We start from the raw sequence: 22,658 nt of genomic DNA, 5'->3' as shown, positions 1-22,658 counted from the left end.
CTTCTCGCAACTCAATAATTCGACCTCTTGTAAAATCGCTTATTTGACGATATTCGCAAGCTCGTCTTCGTAGAGGCATTATGCTCGACTACGAGGTTCAGATAAAGCGACAATGACAGTAAAAATGTAGTCAACTGGGACGTAAGGGGTCATTTTAAAACTAAAAAACCCAAACAAAAACATTAATAATCTCACAAAACCTAAGAGATACAGAGTCAACATTTTGATCATTTTGTTACCTCTTGAAGGGCAACACGTGGTATAAAAGTCTGTTGAAAAAAAATATATTTTTTGGTTCCCATGTCAGTCAGTACAATACATTTCCATATTTATGGTTTATTAACCTGCCCTTATTTTTTTTATCTCAAATATATAAATTGGTAAAAAAAATTAAATTGCATAACAAAATTTGTAGAAATACCAAAGCGACATGATATTACGTCTATAGTTGTAGAATACCAGTGCATCCATATTTTTAATTTTGCGTTTTCGTAAAAATTACTGAATCAATATCTCTCTATTTAGCTCAACTTTTGAGGTTAGCATTTTGATAGATTACTAACCATAATTTATCTATTCTTCCCTACTAAAAGTTTAGTGTCGTCGCCTCGTAAATTTATAAATATATATGTGAAACAAAATGTGTCCTCAGATGTGGTTCATTTACACGCATATTTTTTACAAAAATTTCACATTAGTGGAATTTATATAAAAAACAATTCGTCCGATAGACTCGATTACAATACTTCCTTCGCTTACGCTCGAGAAGGAAAAATAGCTAACATGCCTCGGGTCATGCTTCTAAGGGTGAGGTAAGTATACTTTGTCCTTTTCAGATGTGACTTATTAAATTTTATGAATTTCTTTCACCAATCAGACCTATGTTCAACAACCTCACCCTATTTGATAATTTAGGACAATACAGAATTGGACTTACAACATTACACCACTAAATATTGAAAATAAATGAAGCGAAGGCTCCCATGAGGAAGATGTATAATTTAATATTTGAATCTAAATCAACAATTTTTTGTAGTAAATATTGTAGTTTCTTTTTAATTTATCAATTGTAATCATGAAAAACTTTTCGCTAGTTTGCTGTTGACTAACAAAAACGAAAAGTCCGACTCTGGCTAGCAGGTACTAAGCCTTGTCGCTTACCCATCTTCTATCTTATCGTAACACGATTATTATCAATACGCAATATCTGCACCAGTAACACTCATTATCAAAAGTGAGAAAAAGAGGTTACTTTTTCAATTTACACTTGCCTCATTTGTGATATCCATAGTTATAATTACTTTTTAGGATAATTCTCAGTGATTTAACGTGTTTCCAGTCCTAGAGTGCTTAATTTAAAAATGAAAATTTTAAGAAAGCTGTTTATTGTTATCTCTCGCTTTAAGCTTAAAAAGCTATAGTTTGTTAAAAACAATTCCAGGATCGCGCAGACAAAACCCAACATACCATAGTTAGTGGTACTTATTTAATCCTCTTTTTTTTCCATGAGGAGCACAGTGCGTCAATCGTCTGCTTCCATTTTTCTTTATATTTTGCGTTGTTTCCTTATCAGATCTACCAACCTAGTCTCTGTTTTCCTTACGGTGTATATTCTAGGGCTTACTTTGCTGTATCTGTATCTGGTGTTCTTGGTGTATGACCTATCCAGCTCCATTTTCTTCGGCATACTGTTGTCGTTATGGGTTCTTGGTTGATTTTTTGTCACAATTTCTGGTTTGATGTCCCGTTCGGCCAGTAGAAGTCAAGAATCTTTCATCGAACACTTGCATTTATCTCAAGCATTTCTTCTATATTTTCCAGGTCTGGACCCATACATTAACACACTTTTTACAATGCTATTAAATAGTTTTATCTTTCTTTCTTGCGTTATTTGGCCGCACATTCCTTATCACGTTATATGCCTTCTGGCCTGCTCCTATTCTTCTTGTTATACAATATTTTCCATGTAACTAAATTTATCTACAGTTTCTATGTCTGTTCCTCCTATTCATATTCTCATCTCTGTCGGTTTCTTGGTCTTGATTTTATTGACGATTAAATATGTTATGTATCAGTCTGTTTTGCGTTTCCTGCTACTTTTTCCGTTTTTCATTTCATGTGTTACCTTTTTTCCGTGAACAAGCAAATAGCATCTGCAAATTTTAAATGTTCTAATTGCTTGAAAACATTCCTTCTTATTCCAGTTCTGATGTTACTTAATCCAATCGATTACTATCAAGAATACCTAAAGTCGACCTTGTCAAACTTCTGCATCAATATTTATCTGATTCAACTTCGCGTGAACGGTGTGTGCTGTTGACCTCTCATGGGACAGCTTCTTTTATTTTAATGAATTTTTAGGAGGTACCTATCCCATATTCCTCTAACAGTGTCTATAAAGCGTTGTGGTTCGCGGGATCGAAAACTTTCTCATCGTTTATGAAGTTTATTTTGTTACTCGAAAAGTTTTGTAAAAAGCGAGGAAATGTCTCATTACCTCAGTGGGATTCGAACTCATTTCTCATACTTACCCAGCGGGTATCCTGACCGTTATACCATGAGGCGTCGTGATTATCTTTCCTCACTCTCCACGTTATATTGTACCACACAGTTTGTTCCACTACTATTCTTACCGTACAGATATGGTGAGTGCAGGGTCTTTGTGCCCGAAACCTAGCTTGATTTTCTTTAACACATCATCATACTCCTTCTTCATTCGTTCAAACATGCTATATCGACTCACTAACTTACTTGTTGTGCGTCGCAATGTTTATTGGTCTCCAATTCGTGCCTTTTTTGGAATTTTTATGATAACAAGGTAGTAGTAGTAAATGATGCAATTTTTCATATCTAGACAGATTAGGAAAATTATATAAGGCACAAAAGTTTTTAGTTATATAGTAATTACTTAATAAAGAAGTTTTTCACATGCTTAGTCATTAGTTTATTCTTAATAACGTCATGACAAATTCCCCATTGCTTTGTCTAAACTGTTAAAGAACTGCGGTTTTCAATTTGGTATTGTGACTAATAGTGATCTCTAAATTGTCGCCGTTTTTCATCTAAAATTGTAGGATACTGCTAATAGGAATTGACAGACAATTTCCCGTTAAAATAATACGCCATAGATTTTCGGAAATCGCTACGAGAATAAAAACTCCTGCTGTGACAAAAGGTTTGTTGATTTTAGATGAATTCAGACCAGGAGAGTCGTGCAGTGACCATCATTTCAAGGTACTGGATCACGGATAAAACGTAAATGCAATGTCGGCGGTTGACGAAAGTTGAAATATAGTCAAATTTTTCATGTTGACAGCATTTTTTAATTAATATCATGCTGAATACCATCTGTCAAATTTTCTCCCCAAAAAGGAAATTAATGATTTCTTGAAAAAAATTCTTAAGATTGAGCATGTTTAGGCAAAGGTATAGTATAAAGGATATGAGTTTTACTTGAATATTTTTATTCTATACTAAATGGGTACAATGATAGGAGGTAGGCGGGTGTTATAGATTTTTTTGTCAAAAATCGAGTAGATGTAAATAATTTTCTGGAGATATTTGGACAATAGATTGCTTCATTACCGAAGAATTTGCAAGAAAAAATATTATATTGGGTACCGACAGAGAAATTGCATTTCCTGACGGTTGGAATCCCACTATCGGAAGTCAACTAAAATAAGATTGGCCCGTCTCTTATGATAGATAGGTCTGAGAAGTTCACGAAACGTTATTATACCGTTTCTACATTTGTAACTTTTTTGTAAATGCTGCTACTGATTTAATGGTATCGAAGCTCAATTGAAACGGATAATTTCACCGATAATTGAAAAATATCTAAAAATAGCTAGGAGAATGAAAACTTTGTGGATAAAAAAAAATCCACTTGAGCTTTTAGTGATACTGCAGAAATTAGCTACACCGGAAATTCACACTGTACAATTACAGTAAATATTTTCAGGTAGCAATTAAATTAAAAATTTTTGAGATGACTATTAGAAAATAATAGTCCAGTATGAAGAAGTGAATGAGCAAATCACGTGAATATTTCGATGATCCACTTTTAAATTCGGACCATGTTTTAGAACACAACATAAGTACCAACATTAAGGAAATTCACACCCACTTTAGTTTAATTTCATTTATTTAATTCAGTGAAGAAATTTCACATATTCATTTTTTGTTATCTCTTATACCTACATATTTTCCCGTGCGTTTTCAAACATTAGCGAACGCATCATGTTTTTCTTTTTTGACAGCCAGTTACTTGAATTTGTGGTACATACTAGCACTAAATGTTTATTTATCTTTTTACCACAAATATTATTCATTTAGTCGTCTTCAGATTTCGATATGTAGCTGAATGTCCTGAGTCTGTCCAAGTTAGTTTCAATACATTAAACAAAGTTTAAACGTGTAGCATTGTAGTCAAATTTTGTGAATTAAGTAAAATACTCAGAAATTTAAGACCAATTACATATTTAATTCCCAAAATAATTATTTCGGAACGTTCCAAAGATTCAGTAACTTTTAGTACGCAGTTCGTTACTCTCGAAAATGGTTGAAGTGATAACAGGTGGTACGAACAATGTGTTGTAGGGAATATTTTTTCAAACTATAACTAGGTAGGTACTGGTTTACGAAACTGAGATGATGAACAGGGATTGCGATCAATGGTACTACTCGTGCTATCAAATGTTAATTTCCAAAAAATACCACTGTAGTATATTCACTGAAACGAGTCACCTTGTCAAAACAACATCACGTGAATCTACCGATACTCCGTTCAATAGACGAGTGCACTTTCCGTAGAAACCAAATTAACAACAATTTATAGGAGCCCTTTTTTTGGAGGAGTAACAAACATTAAATATAATTGAAATCTGAAACTGCAAAATGCATTTCCGAAAAGCCTACCTGTGTGAACTACGTCTCGATCGAGACAAGATCTGACCAATCAAAACGCATAATTCGTTAACTAGTTTCAACGAATATAGTCTAGTGTTGATTTAAAGAATGTTTTGGCTACACTTTGGGATATTTACGCGAAAATAATTGCCAAGGCCATAAGTTCAATCTGCCTAACCTATTAGCAGTGACTATATATAAATATATATAGTCACTGCTATTAGATTCCAGTAATTTGTTGACACAACGTCCAGTGGTGACATTGCCAAACATTTTTCAGACAGAAGTTTTAACCATATCTCTGCAGTTTCCTGAACGACTTTTTTTAGTCGTTTTATAATATGCAGAACCTCCGAAATTATTCATCAGATCAACCACCTATTATTGCCTATAATTTGTAAAACTTCCATGTCTCGTATATATCCATGTGGGTGATTTTTCAAGCACTTGTTGCCATCGCCTTAATTCAAACAGTCAAGGAAATCACAACTGCACTAACCCGAACGGTCACGGACGTCCTAATGAAGTGTTCTCCCACACGTCCTTAACCCCCGGAAGGATCAAGCCTCGATTCTACATTTTATACATTCTAGCTTATGTTAACCACAATATTACGTCGACATACCTAGGTATTAAAGTGATTTTATGAACTCTGATCAATTATGCGAAAATTCAGCTCGTTTCAGGCTGAATACATTTCAGCTTCGTCTCACACCGGAGTCATGGGACAATCGTTGAATAGTTGTTTCGGGTAAATAAACAAATACAATGAGGTTAAAACTGCTTGCATGGCAACAGATGCAAAAAATTAAAGTTCCTACTTATTTTAAGTATGCAATTTTTGGTGGAGCATAAGGTAGTAATTGATATAAAAATTTCTCAAAACTTAATTTTATATTTCCATGAAATATTAATAAATCGACTTGTAAACCTTGAAAGTTCGATTGTAAGATTAGATTGCCTATTTTTGCCTTCTATAACAATCGTCGTTGAATTTAATGTAAGTTCAACTAATTTTCGATTTTACATTGACCTTAGCGTTACTAGGATTATTATGATAGCCATTAAATCATCCACTTTCTCAGATATTTGGAAAATAACAAGAATAGGCCTGCACACTACACTGAGAATTACCGTTTATAATAAAATTTCATCATCATTTTTACTTCCCAAGCGTAACCTAAGAAAGTATTATAAGCGTCGAGTCCATGACGCGACTAATGCTTTCATATTTTCTCGATGTGTCATGGGTTATGACCTCTAGAGCACAAAAACATAGGTCGCCCATTTCTGTCTGGTTGCCTGTCTGTCTGTCTGTCCGCGGTCTGTGTGAATTTTTTAAACAGATAATCTCGGATTGTTGTCAATTTTTACTTCCCGAGCGTAAGCGAGTCCGTCGAATATTTGTAAAGTTGTAGATTTTTTTATAAACGACCTGTATTAAAATTTAATTTAATTGATACCACAACACAGCGCGTATCTTTGTTTATCCTTCCACAAAATAGGAAAATTGGAATAAGGTGGCAATGTCGGATCGGAATTTCAAAAGGAGACTGTAGTTGTAAAGGCGAAAAAAAGGTTAATCAAAATATGTAAAGATATATAGCGTGTTTCATTTAAAGAAAACTAATTTGTGTGTTAGCGCCTTAAAAATAAAGCAGTCTGTATGATTAAAAATCATTTTAGAGTATAGTCCTTAAAGAACCGTGGAACTTTTGTCTTTGACTCTAATAATTAATAAGATACCGAGAACCGCGCGCTTAATGACTCACCCTGTATATCATTATTATATTATATTATTATAAGGTCAAACCTCGGTTCAAGCAAAAAAAAAATTGTACAAGAAAATCGCATGACGGAAAATCCATACTTATCACTTCGGAAATTATCAGACCTGATCATCTTACGCGATATGCCAGGGGATGTTAAGGAATGGGCTTGGACTATATCTTTACAAAATGCAAGTACGTTTTCTATTTTTTTTTTTGCACAGCCTCTAGATACTCGCTTTTTTAAACATTCGCTCCGCATGTCTAAACATTTAACTAGTAACTAGTAACTAGTGTTATATTGTACCGATCAAACGCAATGCATTTTTCCACTCTAAAATATTTCTAACATTATCAGAAAATTTTATTAAAAATATCTCGCACAAAACTTGAAACATAGCTGACTCCTTTATCAATACTTCACCTCTACTTTTGTTTTACGTATTGGAGTTTAAGAAAATTTATAATTTTTATCTATTTTTATCTAAGAAATTCGATTGGTTGAATTTACTGTGTTGTACGGGCAAGGACGAGGTTTATCTAAAGAACTTTAAAGCATTTTGTTTTGCTATACAAAGAAAAAAGAACGTAGTAGCAAATTATATTAATGAAAATAGAAACCATTATTTTTAAAATTTTATATGTTCCACATCATAGAAACGCGTACCTTTTGTGTAGAAATTGTGTACGTTTGGTTTACTCTGTTGACTTTAATTTTATCAGGAGTTGATGACCATGACAAACATTACATTAATGTAATTTCGTATTAATTTAGCTTATTTATAATGACGATAACATAAGCTGGGGGATAATTGAGATATATTGTTATTGGAAAAATAACAAAAGAACAAAATAATATCGTTATACCCGATTGTTGCGTGTTGATCGACTATTTGTATGTAATTTGTATTTTAAATGTAAAATAAATTAGTCTATATCATTAATATCCCCTCTGAAATTACCAAATGTTCGTTATGTGTACATTTACCCTGAATTCTCACACGTGGTGAGACTTTTTTTTAATCTTGGGCGCCATCTAATGTCAGTCCGGTCTACTAGTTTACGCACGACGCAGAAACACACATCAGGGGTTTTTTTACTGTTTAAAGTAAATACGTAATTTATGTATTTATAATTATCTACATACGTGCATTCAATTTTTGGTAAGTCGATTGACTTGATAAACTCTTCAACTTCTTTTTCATCATTCCAACTCTCCGAGAAATATCCGGAACTTTTACTTTTATTGCAGACAAGCACATCAGTTTCAGACTCTTCAACACTAAACTCTTTTTTGACAATCACTTTGTCCACCCAATCATCCACGTCTTCCATCACTTCTTTACCGGTCCGCCTGTATTCTTTGCCAATAAGAAGGTTCATGGTTTCCCAGAACTTGCCGGAGGACATTTTTGCTAGTATTTACGATTCTGGTAGCACCTCGAAAATGACAAAATCACGTACACATCAGCACATTTCTGCAGTGAGATGTCTTGTCATTTGACACGAAGGACGGCGATTGCTGGTAATTGCAAGAACACGCCAACAGCAACCCTCAGGTGCACGCGATCAAGACAACTTTGGGGTGGGAATTATGTACAGACAAGTTGCCAACGGTTTTCACTTGCTGGGTGTATGATTTGATTTGAATTAGCGGGGTGCGATGAACTTTGTTGGTATTGGTCTAAACCGAAACCAAGCAACGGTGGCTACGATGGTGCAATTTCTGTACACCTATGCAACCCCGCGATGTTTTGTTTATTTTCAGGATTTTGTTTTTATTGCCACGCCAGACTGACTTGGCAAAGATTAATTTTCAGTTCATTACCGAAATGTCAAGTGTGACGAGTGCAGATTTTTAGGAAATAATTCGCAGCTAATTATTCATTTTTATTAAATTAAGGACTTGTTAAATTGATTATTTTATGAACATCTTTGTGAGAAGCTCTAATTTAATTTTAAAGATTAAGGAACAATGGCAAGTATGTCCTCTGCAGCTCCAAAATGATTTTCACTTAATTTTTCAGTGGCGCGGTAAACAAGTAGAGAAAATTGTGGTTTGTTTGTGCAGCACGCATCTGATCTAATTAATTTTCTCTCTGATTATTATTAGTGCTAACAAACTTACATTCCATTAATTAATGTTTACTTGCATTTTGTTTATTTATTAAATGAAGTAAATGTTGTTCAAATGTTAAATCAACAAAACTTCTAATCCAAGACAAATATTTTTAGCGAAGTTCAAGGTGAAAATGAGTAACCTTTGAAATATAATGTGAGATTTACTTTCACAGATAGTTGTGCGGAACATGTCAGAACATATGAGCATTGAGTTTTAAAAGAACGTGAATAATTTTTAAATAAACATTAAATATATCTTACAAGATTGGGAATTTGCAAGGTATATTTGCTTAGCTTGTCGACAATACTTCATTTCCCATTTCCAAAGTATTACTTCCATCAAAAGAATTTTATGTTTACCAGCTGCATTTATGACGAATTCTTAATATAATGGATTGTGTGGACTTTCATCACAAAGGATAAACTACATTGTTTCACTTTACTTTTTAACGCAGTTTTTTTATCGATTACCTATTTAATTTCATTTATTAATGTCAGGTCTTTTTTCAAGTTAAAGTTCAAGGTTTCAAATCTAACCTTCTCTTGTTGTAAGCCGAATTTGGCAATGTATAGAAATGGAGGTATACATTAATGGCAGTGAACAACGTGATCAAAAATATATTGGGTAATTTCGAAATATAAATGGTGCAAAACCCTAATAAACCACCCTCAATGAGATGTCATTGATCCACCTTTTAAACAGTACCATAGGTAGAAAAATCTCCAAATAAAAACGATGCAAACACTTTCAGTTTCAACTAAAATGAAACCGACTTTTTGCTGGTTATTATCATTCGTTCATTCATCGTTCAAAATCAAAGCAATATTAGTTGCAGAAACAAATGGACTCTTGAGAAGGACCGATTTTTGGTAATGCTTCATGGTGACTTTTTACTCTGACGCATGTTTGGTCCTTCCCACAACGATTCCACATTCTTTTTAAAATAAATGTTGAAAATGTTGTCCTTGATTAGCAGTACAGGCTTCAGCACGTTGCAATATGCTTGCACGGACACGTAAAAAAACTCCGGGAGTTCTATGAACTGTAGCGGCTGCCACTTCCAGTCGTTGTTGAAGACGTTCCGTAGTTCGTAGACACTCTTGATTTCCACAAACTAACTGTTTCTACCGTCCCACTGGTTAGAAAAACGGCTTTTTAACCATTCAGTTACTGGCCTAGCAAAATGTGGTGGTGCTCCATCATGCAAGTACCACATGCGAACTCGTTCACCTAGAGGCACTTCCACATTTGTCTGATAAAACATAAGGTCCAACTAAGCGGCCATTTACGATACCGACACGCACATGTATAGAAAACCGTCGTTGAAATCGTACTTCTTGACGAGCGTGTGGAGTTTCATCGGACCAAGTGTGAGTATTGTAGGTGTTGAAAACAGCAGTGCTAGTGAACGCTGCTTCATCCGTAAACAGAATGCAGTTTAAAAAGTTAGGGTGTTCACGCCATTGCAGTAACAAACATTCGCAGTAAATTACACGACGTGGAAAATCAACAGGCTCCAAAGCTTGCGCTTTTTGAACGTGATATGGATGTAGGTGTTGTTCTTTTAATGTACGATGCATTACAAACTGTGAAACTCCAACTTCAGCTGCAAGTCGGCGCGTGCTGATGTCGGGCTCTTCTTCGACGAGTTCTAAAATTTGTTCTTCAGATCGTGAGTTTGAGGCTTGAAGCTACCATGATCTGGGAGATGTTTTACCACTGATGTAAATGTTCGCGCACACGGAATCGTGCAAATTGGAAAGCGGGCCAACCTGGCGTTTCCCTCAGCCGCACCATAAAGCATTGCCATGTCGCCACGCTCTGAATTGTAAAAATTCATCATTGTCAAAGACACACGGCGACAACCAACTGATACATGACTGGTCCTTATCATGTTTTTGCACGCTACTTATCAGTGCACCTCTGTTTTAGTTCTTAATCTTAGTTGCCTGTATTCATTGAATAGTTGTGGTAGGTTAAGAAACACTATCAGTGGCGTGTATAACAATTTATATTTAATTTCAAATATTTTTTCCTATACATTGTTACCCCGTGAACTGTACATACACATGGTGCAATAAATCTTATTGTGAGGTATTCTCCATTTTTTTTATTGCACAGATGTAATAAGCTTCACAGAATTTTTGTAAATTGTTTTTATTATTCATAACAAATACTGGAAGTGGTTTCCTTTGTTGGCAAGACACATATTAACTCTTCTTTTCGTGTCATCAAATAGGTACTAGATGTAGAGATATATTTTCAAAATCACGAGTTATTGTTTGTTGAAGTTAGTCAAGGATATGGGACCTATCTTTGAAATCTTTGTTCTTCAAATGAGCAAAAAAAATCTGATACAATGAGATCTGATGATCGTGGAGGCTACAGTCGCTGATTTATAATTCGATCAGCATAAATTTCCTGCAATAAACGAAGTGTGTATCTTGCTGGGTGGGTCGTCTTTCTATTTTGCTTAAAGTAACCGTATTGATATTGTTTATCATGCAATTGTTCAAAAAAGAGTGCTAAAATAATATAATTCTTGAAATGGCTACCCAAACTATAACTTTTACTGAATGTGAACTAGTTTCTACAAAAGCATGAGGGTTTTCAGTAACCCAAGTTCTATAATTTTGACTATTGACATACCCGTTCAAATGAAACCATCCTTCATCGGGAAAAATATAAAGTCTAATAAAACATCATTATTTAAAGTATTATTGAACCCTTGACAATAATTAAAAAAATGAGTGAACGACACTTCGAATGGATATTCCCACTGAAGAACCTGCAAAATTTAACTATTAAATTATTTCGGAAAACCTCTTTAATTCTTATGAGACTAATCTTTATCTCCCTGTTAAATAAAACGTCTGACAAGATCTTTACCTTTAGATCATGTTCTAAACGATGTTGAATGTTTTCTGTAACTTCGGCTGTCAACACAGTTTGTCTGCCAGTCGACTTTCCTTTGCAAATACCATTTTTAGTCTCAAAGCGATGAGCAAAGACTCCCTTATGATTTGCAAATGTTTGAATGTTTGATATGGAATATTTGCATCTGGACAAGCTTCCACAAATTAGTCAATACATGACTGCAGTGAATAAGATCAAGTTCCGTCTGGGCTACGGGTCCCACTTCTAAAGTGAGACACCGGAATGAAAACATCATGTTCGGGTGGGAAAGCCATTGTTAAACAATAAGTTTTTCTGAAGATGTCAAAGAAAACTTACTTCATTTTAGATAGAGAAATTTGGTTACTTTTCATTATCACACAGTTTTTTATGTTAAGACGGTAAATTCTGAAAAGAAACTGCTTGTAATGAAATAAACAATTAGAATTAGACATTTTAGCAAAACTAATTTGCCAATTATTATGATTAATGTCAGCCGATTTATATATCATGTAAAAATAAAATACTGATCACGACTGTTGGTAATATTTTCTTTTCCACTACGATTTTTTGCGATATTATATCTCAAACAGGTCATTTAAACGTTAGTTTTGTTAGTTCAGTTTTTTTTCTATCTTTAATAAATAATGAGACACTGAGTAGCGCGCATTTAATGACTCACCCTCCATATGCAGATCGCTAGAATGTTTGGAAATGGTTAAATATCTTGAGAACCAATTGTACAAATCAGCTGAAATTAGGTACAGGAGTACAAAAAGTTGTACTCTAATTACTAGCCAAAACATTTTTTTTTACTTCATTTGTTTTCGAGATGCAAGTCCAAGTTTATTTTTTTTAAATGGTACTACCATAATGCATTTTTGAATAGAGCTTTTTTTTAATTCACTGATATATCACAATCATACTTTCGTTCTGATTGAGATGGCAAAATAAATTATTTAACAATAATAATTAAATACATTAATAATTCTTAATTTTAATTAATTTTAAATAATAAATAAATTAACAATAACAACCGAAACCAAAATTAAACATCTATTTTCTGCAAATGATGCTCGAAATGCTTTCCACTTACCTATTTCCTGGTGGTAAAAAAGACGTTTAATACAATTTTGTAGTGAGTTAATGAGAATTTCTGGACAAATACTAACAATTTCGTTCCGTAGCCCAGGAAAAAAGTCAAGCGGTGACAAATCCGGTGATCTGGCAGGCTACTCATTAGTACCTCTTCGGCCTATCCATCTGCCAGGAAAAGTTTCATTTAAATACTGTCGCACTTGACTTCCAAAGTGGGGTGGAGCACCGTAAAACAAAACAAAAACATTTTTTTTGACGAATAATTAGAGCACAACTTCTTGTTCCTCTATACCTAATTTCAGTTGATTTGGACAATTAGTTCTCAAAACATTTAACCGTCTTGTTGAAACAAAATAGTTTTTGCTGGTAGCTCTGGATTTTGGTAATTGGGAAACAATTCTCTAAGTCTAGACACTAGACTATAGTTCCCGCAACAGCTTAAATTATCCCTTAGAATTTAAATTCCTATTAATAAAAAAAAGGACGTGGTAACCAATAATACCGCACCAAACATTCAGTTTTTCATTAAATCTTCATAGGATTTTTTAAACTATAGACTTAAAATGGATTCTCACTCAGGATGAATTTTATTGAAAAGTGTTACTTCTTGAGCAAAACTTCGTCTTTTGTCACCGTAATCGATAATCATTAATAATTCTATGCGCTCAATTTCACTTAGATGTACCATTTTTGCATGAAACACCTTACACATACCTTACAATACCTGTCAAATTAATAGTATTTATATTTAACAATATTAGCATGGTAAAATGATTTTTACTTTAGCTAAAGTAGAACGCGTATGTTCTTTTTCGATCGGATTTTGAGATGACGTTAGCAAGTTCTTGGATGGGATGAACAGAAAAAAACTTCTTTATTGATTTACCAAGTTTGCGGCAACATTGAAACGTTTGAAAAATTTCAGAAGAGTCGGTTTTCTAGAATTTAAGTTAAACCCTAAAATGTTGGTATAAAATTTTGATTTCTAGATATCTAAATGTCTAAGGTAAAAAATAAGGACGGGTTAATAATTCGAAAAGAGAAACAAGCTATTTTATAAAGTAGTATTACTTTGCTGCAAAATTTAATGGGGAATTTTAGACAAATTTTGGTTAGAGTTTTACCATCCACATCATATTCCTAACATAACCTAAAATTTCACAACAATCAGCCAATGTCACAGATTATTTACGTAATAAAATGGCAGACAGTCGTCGAGAGACAGACAACAGCAGGAAGACCGACAGCCGGAAACGAAACATCTGCTTTTTCACACTCTACGGATTATGAAACATTGAGAAAACATGAAATTAGCCATTCGTCAAGGGAACCATATTACAATATTTCTCTATCTTACGGTTGAGAAGTGAAAATCAGAACATTGGATAAACACAAATATTAAAGTTCGATTGGAAACTAGAGAAGTTCAAGTAAAATAGTAATTTTAGCTAAAATATGTATGTTTTGGTTTATAAAACTTTACCTCTGCCTTATTTTCCTATAATTTGTAATTTACAAGCAATATATTTGTATTTTCAGCATCAACCGTCATTTTCTTGGTTACACTATAACCGTAAATGTAGAGATAACGGTCAATAAAGACAGTGAATACTTACAAATGACAATGAACAATACATTAGGTATCGCCACTACATTGTCAGTTAAAAACACGTAGCTAAGACTGATCAGTGATTACCATTGTTTCCTACCTGACTGATCAGGTTTGAATAATTAAAAACAAACTTATGGCAGATATGTTACTGTTTTATTTTGTGATTACTGCGGTAAAATATACTTTCAGCTAAATGAATGATATACAGCTTTTTTTTTAATTTACCCATGACACAGTCGTTTTTCGCTTAACGTTATTTGCTAGTTATTGATTTACTGGTCGCATAAAGGTATTACCTTCGCCAGTTCAATTAAAATTTCAATTTTCCAGATTACAATAGTCAAGTCACTGAACTTGTTACATTCAAAACGCAACTTCGAAGAACTTTTTCATTAATTCAATTTTGTATTAAACAAAGCTACTTAACTAAAATTCATAAACTAGTTTTATTCTCACATACTTACGCATATTTAATGCTTGCTTTTGACCACCATTTTTGAGCAGAAGTAAACATTTTCACTTTCTTCTTTTTTAATTTAGCAAACCGAGGATCACTTGGAAGTATAACCTTTGTGCCCCTTCTCTGGGCAATTTTTTTCTTTGCTGCATCGGTACGAGTAACTTTCGGGGTGTCATCAGTGAATTGTAAAACCATGTTGAATTTAGCACACACAAAACAAAAACAAGATTGTCCGTTACATTAATTTAGAACTCACTAAACATCTACAGAAATTTCGAATTTTGACACTACTAATTTTTTGACATTGCGAATTTGATTTTTCAATCGGTAACTAATCGATGCGATACACTCATGATTATGTAACAATAACACTATGCTAAAATTGTTGAGTAACAGCGCTTTCGTTTTCAGATTATTCTGATTTATTCCTAAAATAGCAATATTCAAATTATTTTTTCTACGAACATACTTATAAAAATTGGATATACTGGACTGGCTGCTGTGACATTTTTTATGTACTGTTTGAAATACCGTGTAGATGGTAAAACGTTGACCAAAATTTGCTGATATCTTTACCAGTTTTCACATCCCGCTTTTTGGAAAAAAATGGTCTAAAGTTATTTGTTTTAGAAAAATAAAAAAATATATACATATTTTTTTATTTCTCCTTGACAAACTCTATAAGTTAAAATAAACATAACTGTTTTTACTGATAAAGTGATACAGTATAGGCAAAGCAGCTTCCTATATACAGTGGCCGTCGCAGAGAGCGAAGTCCGTACAGACATCGACACGTCAAATATATTTAAAGCAGATGACCCACGGAAAAAGTATATTAACAGGACACGCTTAACTTCTATTGTTTATGTCTATACATTGAAAGATTGCGACTGTGAAGCTCTGATGTCTCCTCCAAACAGAGAAGGCAATTAAAAGTATTAATTAATCTACAATGGAACAAAACGCTCTATCGTTTTGGGTAAGTAATTCTTTGTTTTATTATATTAAATACAGGCGGGCGTAACATAATTAGATAATAGCAGTCAGTGTAAAAAACATTCGACGAGTCGTTTAAACCACTCGGCCACGACGTATTGGATGCATAAACAAGATATCGGCTAAATGCAACACAAAAAAATGTTTGTAAAGTAATAACTATAATAAAAATCAAACGGATTCATAAACCACGGGTACAGGTTTACTTGGGGAATATCTATATATTTAGGCAAACTGTTATGAAAAGCCTTAGTTTGCATATCGTGTGTAAATTTTAGATACGAAACGAGCGAAGCGAGATTTGTCAATGTACATTACATGGGTTTCATAAAGGAGGTTTTCATAACGCGTTTACGAATAAGAATGTTTCTAATATTTGTTATCAAAAGAGAGATTTATTTCAAGTTTATAAAATCCAATGCCATTTGTGATACCAATAGCATTTTAATGTATTTTTTTAACGGACTTTGGTATACCATTAAATGGCGATTGCAATGATACACATATTTATTTCATTTTCAGTTAATAAAAAAAAAATCAAATTTAAAAGGAAGTGGAAGAATTACTTTGTTTGATTGTACCTGGTGACAAAAAACTCAACATCGAGAACTTCTTTTATACCAAGAACTAAAAATAGTTCTCTTTCCGTAGTGCTTTCAATAACTTTTAATAAACAAACTGCCTGACGAATTCCTGACATTTAAAAATGTCTAAAATGAAAACGTTTATTTAGCATTATTTTCCGATATTGAAAGAAGAAAGACTAAATAATATAATGAAAGTTACTTAACAATTTAACAATAAATGCAAAAAATGAAGCACAAATGATTTTTTTTTTAGAAAATTAACTATAAGAAAAACTTAAAATTTAATAGTGTCCTAAAAAGAATAGTATATTAAAGAACGAGTTTTATAAGATAAATATTAAGGCACGAATCCAAGTTTATAGAACGAGCGGCGAAGCCGCGAGTTATATAAAGAATGAGTGCCACAATGGCCTTAAGAACGAGTTATTTATACTATTTTTTCTACCGCGCACGTTTTTTCGCAAAATTTAATTGAAAATTGTGTTTTTATAAATCTGGGGAATTTTGTCGTGGTTGGTGATGGGTTGGTCTGACACGAACCACGAAATATTTGAAGGTCGAATTTTCACAACAACTGTAATTCGAATCAATTCGAGTTTTTGTAAGTTAAAATTGGTTAAAATGTCTTGTGAAGAAGTTAGTGAAGTCCTTACGCCTCCCGAAAAACGGGAAATTTTAATTTGACATTTGCCACTGACATTCACCTGACATTTCTCGTCAAGGCTTACCGATCTAAATTACACTAGATCTATTTGAGAACCCCTTTTGGCTATTAACAAAAAGCTTTGACGGTATTTGGGTGCTTTAATAGCTCTATTAGAAAATCGAAAAACGTGCGCGGTAGAAAAATACATTTTTGCAGCTAGAATCTTTGTGCCAAATTTCGTGTTGTTTAGTGTCATCGTAAAACTAATCGAATTTGTAAAATCAAAAATTTTATAATTTGTCTACTAGAAACCTAATTTGTTTAATAGTATAATTCCCAGCTATTTTGCTTGCTTATATTTCACTCTAGCATACTGGTGGTTCTCACTACATTTCTATGAAATAAACTTTTAAGCTCATAATTTATAGCAAAATATGTTTCATTTTCTAGAAAATACTTCTTTATTTGCACTTCTGCACGCAAACCAATGCTTAAATTTGAATCTTTGATGACTTACATTTGGCAAACCTATAGCGCTAAGTTATACTTGCAAATTTTTATATCATATGCACACGGTGGCTGTGTGAAGAACTGCAGTGTTAAAATATTTATCGATCATGAACTTTTAGACCAGTACAACGTTTTTTTTTTTCACAGAATATGGAAACTTAGCAAAGTCTCATCGAAAAATAAGAACACACAACTTAAATTTCTTTTTTATTTAACCAACTAACATCATCGTCAATTTACACTATTTACAAAATTTACAAGGTTCCGGGGGCTGGAGCAGTGTTGATGTGGTGACTGAAGGCGAAAGGTCCTTGGGGAAGAGGAGCGGTGTGGACGGATCCGCGAGTAGCAGCTACATATCTGTAAATCAATAATTTTCATTGAAAAGTTATCCAAAAAAAGCAACGATCATTTTCTTACCCGGACTGAATAGCGGGGGCAACAGCAACTGGGGCAGCGACGGCAATAGGGGCGGCGTAGTGAGCAGCGTAGGGGGCGGCGTAGCTCAATGGGCTGATGACGGAGGAATATCCTACGGCACCAGGGACAACGATTCCGGCAGAGGCAACGGCTACAAGAGCGAAAAGAGCGACGAATACGGCCTGCAATGTTTTAATATAATAACTGTTCGTTAACGTAATTAGCTTGCTTTTCTTACCTTCATTGTTGGTTTTGTTGTTTGCTTCGTTCACTGCTGAGACGATATGAAGTAGATGTGACCGTTCCAGCTTATATACCTCTACCAAAGTACTTAAATGAGGAAAAAATGTTTTAAAAAATAGCTGATAAAACTGTCGCAGGAAGAAACCTTGAAATATTAATTCACAAATCTGGTTTTGTTTTAAATGGGCGTGTGCTGCTTTAAATTTCAAACTTCACATATGGTTTATGGTATTTCTGATAAGTAGGAAATGTCAATTGACTTAAAATGTATTTCAACTAAGCATTAATTTAATAATAAGTGTTATCAGCTCCTATAACCTGTTTTAAAATTTGTCGCTACAGCTACTTTGTATTATGTGTAACAAGTTGATTCACATCAATTAATACTCGTCTGCTGTAATATTAATGAGATGGTAATTACCCATTTAAAACCCGTTAGTCTTTTTGTAGCCATTTTAAATCCGATTGTGGCCAGAACAATAAAAATTTCATTGATAAATCATTATGCTTTTATTTTCAGAAGTAGAGTATTTTCGTAAAAATCTATGGCCAAGGGCAAGGTTGCCAGTGATAATTTATTATGTGGGTATAACAGTAACGGGATCTTTTGTAAAAAATAAAATCAATATTAATTGCTAATGAGATACACAAGATTGTAAAAACTGATAGATCGACATACCAACGTTAACAAAATGTTTAAGTAAATACATAATGGTGCCTACATTAATAATTGTAATTGCAATTCTATTTTTAATCGTTTAAAAAGATAGGAGCTATATAACTGCAGATGCCGATATGTAGAAATAATTTACCTGTTTCAATACTTTAAAAAATAATGTAAACATTTCTTAAATCACGAACTGTACGATTTTCAATTAGGTACTCGTACAAGTAACTCAAACTACTTCACTTGGGTTCATATGACACTTACTGGCACTGATAATTTTTTCTAAAACATATTTAGTTAATATAAATCTCCAGTTTGTTTAAACATTATGTTTTATTATAAATTTAACAAACTATTTTTGTCATCTAATTTAATTCAGGACATTTGGGAATACAATGGAGTTTAAGGGCAGTACAAATATTATTTTTTTAGGTAGGTATGGTAGTTTTAGAATTAAGTGTCTTTTATGGTGGTTATATTTTAAAACTGGTACTATAGAGATGCCTAAAATTAATTAGATACATTTTTATAAGCAAAAGTAGGGGAACGAGGGGCTTGTTGTAACAGTTTTTAGGAAAACGAATATAATTTTCTATCTATTAGCTGTTTGACCATTATAAAAGTATTTATCGGTAGTCTAACTATTCCGCTATTGGACTGAACAGGCAAAAGGTCAAAACTGTTCATCTTCACTTCACACCAGGCATTTTCTTAAAAAAAGTGCATTGTTACAACTTGCCCCGTGGTTGGGGCTAGTTGTAACAGCTATGAGACAGGTAGTACCAGTAAAAATAAAGCTGATGTTGATACATATTTAGACTTTATTTTTCAAAAATCAACACAACACTTCATTACATACAATTTTTTTTCAGTAAAACTGAAATAAACTTTTAGAAAAAGAGTCAACATTAAAGATTTGAGTTTTGTCTTCCTTTTTCTTAATATATCTGGAAAGCGATATATGGCATAGGTCAAAATTTTGGCTCGCTTTTCGTATGCTAGGTACAAGATTTGTAGAAGTGAATTTGGGATAAGTTGTAACATGTTACAACTTGCCCTAAAGCTATTGTTACAACATACCCCGTAGCACAATTTTCTACATTTAATTAGATTTCGACAAAATTATGTGGCTTAGCATCAAAATGTGTAAGGAATATCAAAGCTGAGTAATTTTTGAGCTACATGCCAAACTAAAAGTTTTAAATTAATTAATAAGTGATACGAAAAACCAAATTTTACTAAAGCAATATTTTACATTACTTGGCCAAAACGAAACACGTGCACAGATCCACTCACTGCGCTGGCTCAAGGAACAGTGGTTGTGATGACATGATGTCTTATGGTGCAAGAATTAAATACAGTAAAATACCTGACGTTAAAGAGTTTAAATTGAGGGTAAAAATGTAGTGTTACAACTTACCCCTGTTACAACAAGCCCCTAGTTCCCCTACAAAATATCTAAAGTATGTGGCTTCTAGTACACAATAATAATATAATATTTTATTCGTTTTGTGATAAGTGATAACAAAACTACCTGCATTCTTTGCTGTGTTAACAACATGAAATCATGAAATACACATATCTTTCTTTTTAAATATTTTAAGTTTGTCGTTCATTGTTTAAACTTAATAATAATGAATTCGCATTAAATAGTTTAAAAACATCAAAGTTCAGAATTACTATCGGATACTGTGATCAAAATATAGATTCCGGATCAAGTTCGAATGCTATCCGAACTTTGTAAAATTCGAAATCTGAATCCGAATATATTTACATACATCATACGTATGTTTGGAATGGACTCTAAATTTAAAAGTCGATCTGAATTCGAATCCTGACTGCAGCAGGTATACTATTTTAACATTATTGGGAAGGTAAGGTGATACCTGCAAATTTAAAGTTTGTTCTGCACTAATTCTATTCTGCTCTCATTATTTGAAGATCTAATTATACATGTATTTTCCATGGCGGACCAAACCAACACAGTAAAGAAAGTCTATAGATTTTTAAAATCTTTGACAAATGTTTTAATACAATCCAGTGTTTTATTTGCTTTTGCAACTATATATACAATCGTAGTGGGAGACAAAAGATAATTTACTATCTAAATTGACGCGTAAGTCGTTAACCATTGTTTTCAGAATTTTATTGTCGATAAAGTAACTCGAAGAGAGTGGCATTAATTCAGAACTGAAGTTAATGACATAACACTAATCCCTAAATTTTAAGATTATCCCTGCAAATCTGTTAAAAAGGCATGTAAAGTTTTTGTTTCAACATCAGTGACATATGTAGAAAATAGAAACCGACCCAATATAGGTTTCTGCACGACGCCTACAGGTATGTACCGATATTTTAAAAGTGTTTAATTTAACTTCTTGAGTAAGTTGTATTACGTGCATAATCGTTAAGACAATTTACAAGACAACTAGACATGCAGTAAGCGGTTAATTGTTTAATGAATGTGATATGCTTTATTTTGTCAAAATCTTCCATTTAAATCAGAGTCCCTAGTTTATACACTAAAATCTAAAAATACTATATGCAAAAAATCGTAGAGATAACTATTTAGGACCTTTCAAAATTACTATTACTTTAGAAATAAATATAAAACAAGTGTTTGCAATATCAATTTAAAAGCTGACGACAAGGTAAAACACTGGAACAAAAACATAGTGATATTCATTGGAAATTTAACGGTGAAAATACATTATCAGAAACACAAGAATAATTTTACTTCAATCTTGTGGTTTTGACATTAACATTTTAATCTAAGTGGTGACAGTTCAGTTTGTCAAGGTGAAACTGTACTTATATTCCTAGACCCAAAAAACAGAATCCTTAATGTATGATAATTTTCGCGATTTATTAAACATTCGTAATATATTAACAACATTTTTTTAATTATTAAGAAAAACTATAACACACGTTAGTTAATTGCCTTCCACAACTCGATCTTGATTTAGTGGAATATTTTTTACGAATCCACGGAAAAGACAAATACACAGTCTCGGCCAAATAAACTTGAACGTTAATGCCATTCCATTGTAATAAAGTGTGAAAATCGCATGATGAACAAATACTGGTTGAGTTGGCAATAGAATTAACCAATTCTGAGAAGCTTTTCTTGCGCTGCTGTTGTCAAACATGATTCAAATGTTTGGCGCTACGTTACTTTTAAGCGCTCATGAAAGTTTGGATATGTATTTTATTACTAATTAAACAAACGTTGCTGTTAATTAAATGTCACTGTCAACTATACCAGTTTTGACAACAGGAAGTACGGTAGAGTGACAGGCCTACCAATTGCAAGCAAAATTCATATTGACACCAACTGAAACAGCAATTGTTGATCACTTTGTACCTTTAAGTATTGCAATCTTATTTTTTTAGTTTCGTTATTTTTGACAATGCTGGCATACAGACATTGGTCGCGACATGAAAAGTCTTTTAAGCTTCAAACTCTAAGGTGATAGTAATTTTCAAAATGGCAGTACAATAAGTAGTCTTGTCCCATTAGAGCTGGACTCTGGGCAGATCAAGAGTGAATTGAATCTCTACCAATCCAATTATTGTCGAATTCGTTTTATAACCAACGGTTTTATGGTGATTGTGGGGCGGCGCTCTGTTGTGTTGGAACCAAAAATTTCTACAAATTTCTAATGGTAAATTTCCTATTCGTGATTCTAAATAGGTTCTTAATGTAAATAATTGTTCCATTCAAT

At 33.2% G+C, this 22,658-nt stretch overlaps 1 protein-coding gene across 2 annotated transcripts in view; it reads right to left on the bottom strand.

Moving 5' to 3' along the window:
- Positions 1–15,176, bottom strand: part of LOC135130697 (uncharacterized) — a 97,445-nt gene extending 82,269 nt beyond the window's left edge. The window contains exon 1 of one of the 2 annotated variants that reach the window (XM_064058136.1): positions 14,869–15,176. In XM_064058136.1, the coding sequence (XP_063914206.1) occupies positions 14,869–15,059 (191 nt within the window). In that variant the 5' untranslated portion in view covers positions 15,060–15,176. Of the gene's footprint in view, positions 1–7,824; positions 8,247–14,868 lie in introns of those variants that run through there. The other variant, XM_064058135.1, reaches the window with a different exon arrangement.
- Between the last annotated feature and the right edge of the window lie 7,482 nt (positions 15,177–22,658).

This window comes from Zophobas morio, unplaced genomic scaffold (genome assembly GCF_036711695.1).
Source record: "Zophobas morio isolate AGI-343-1 ecotype UQ-CSIRO unplaced genomic scaffold, CSIRO_AGI_Zmor_V1 ptg000017l, whole genome shotgun sequence".
Classification (NCBI taxonomy): domain Eukaryota; kingdom Metazoa; phylum Arthropoda; class Insecta; order Coleoptera; family Tenebrionidae; genus Zophobas; species Zophobas morio.
This window is presented reverse-complemented; position numbering and strand designations above follow the sequence as displayed.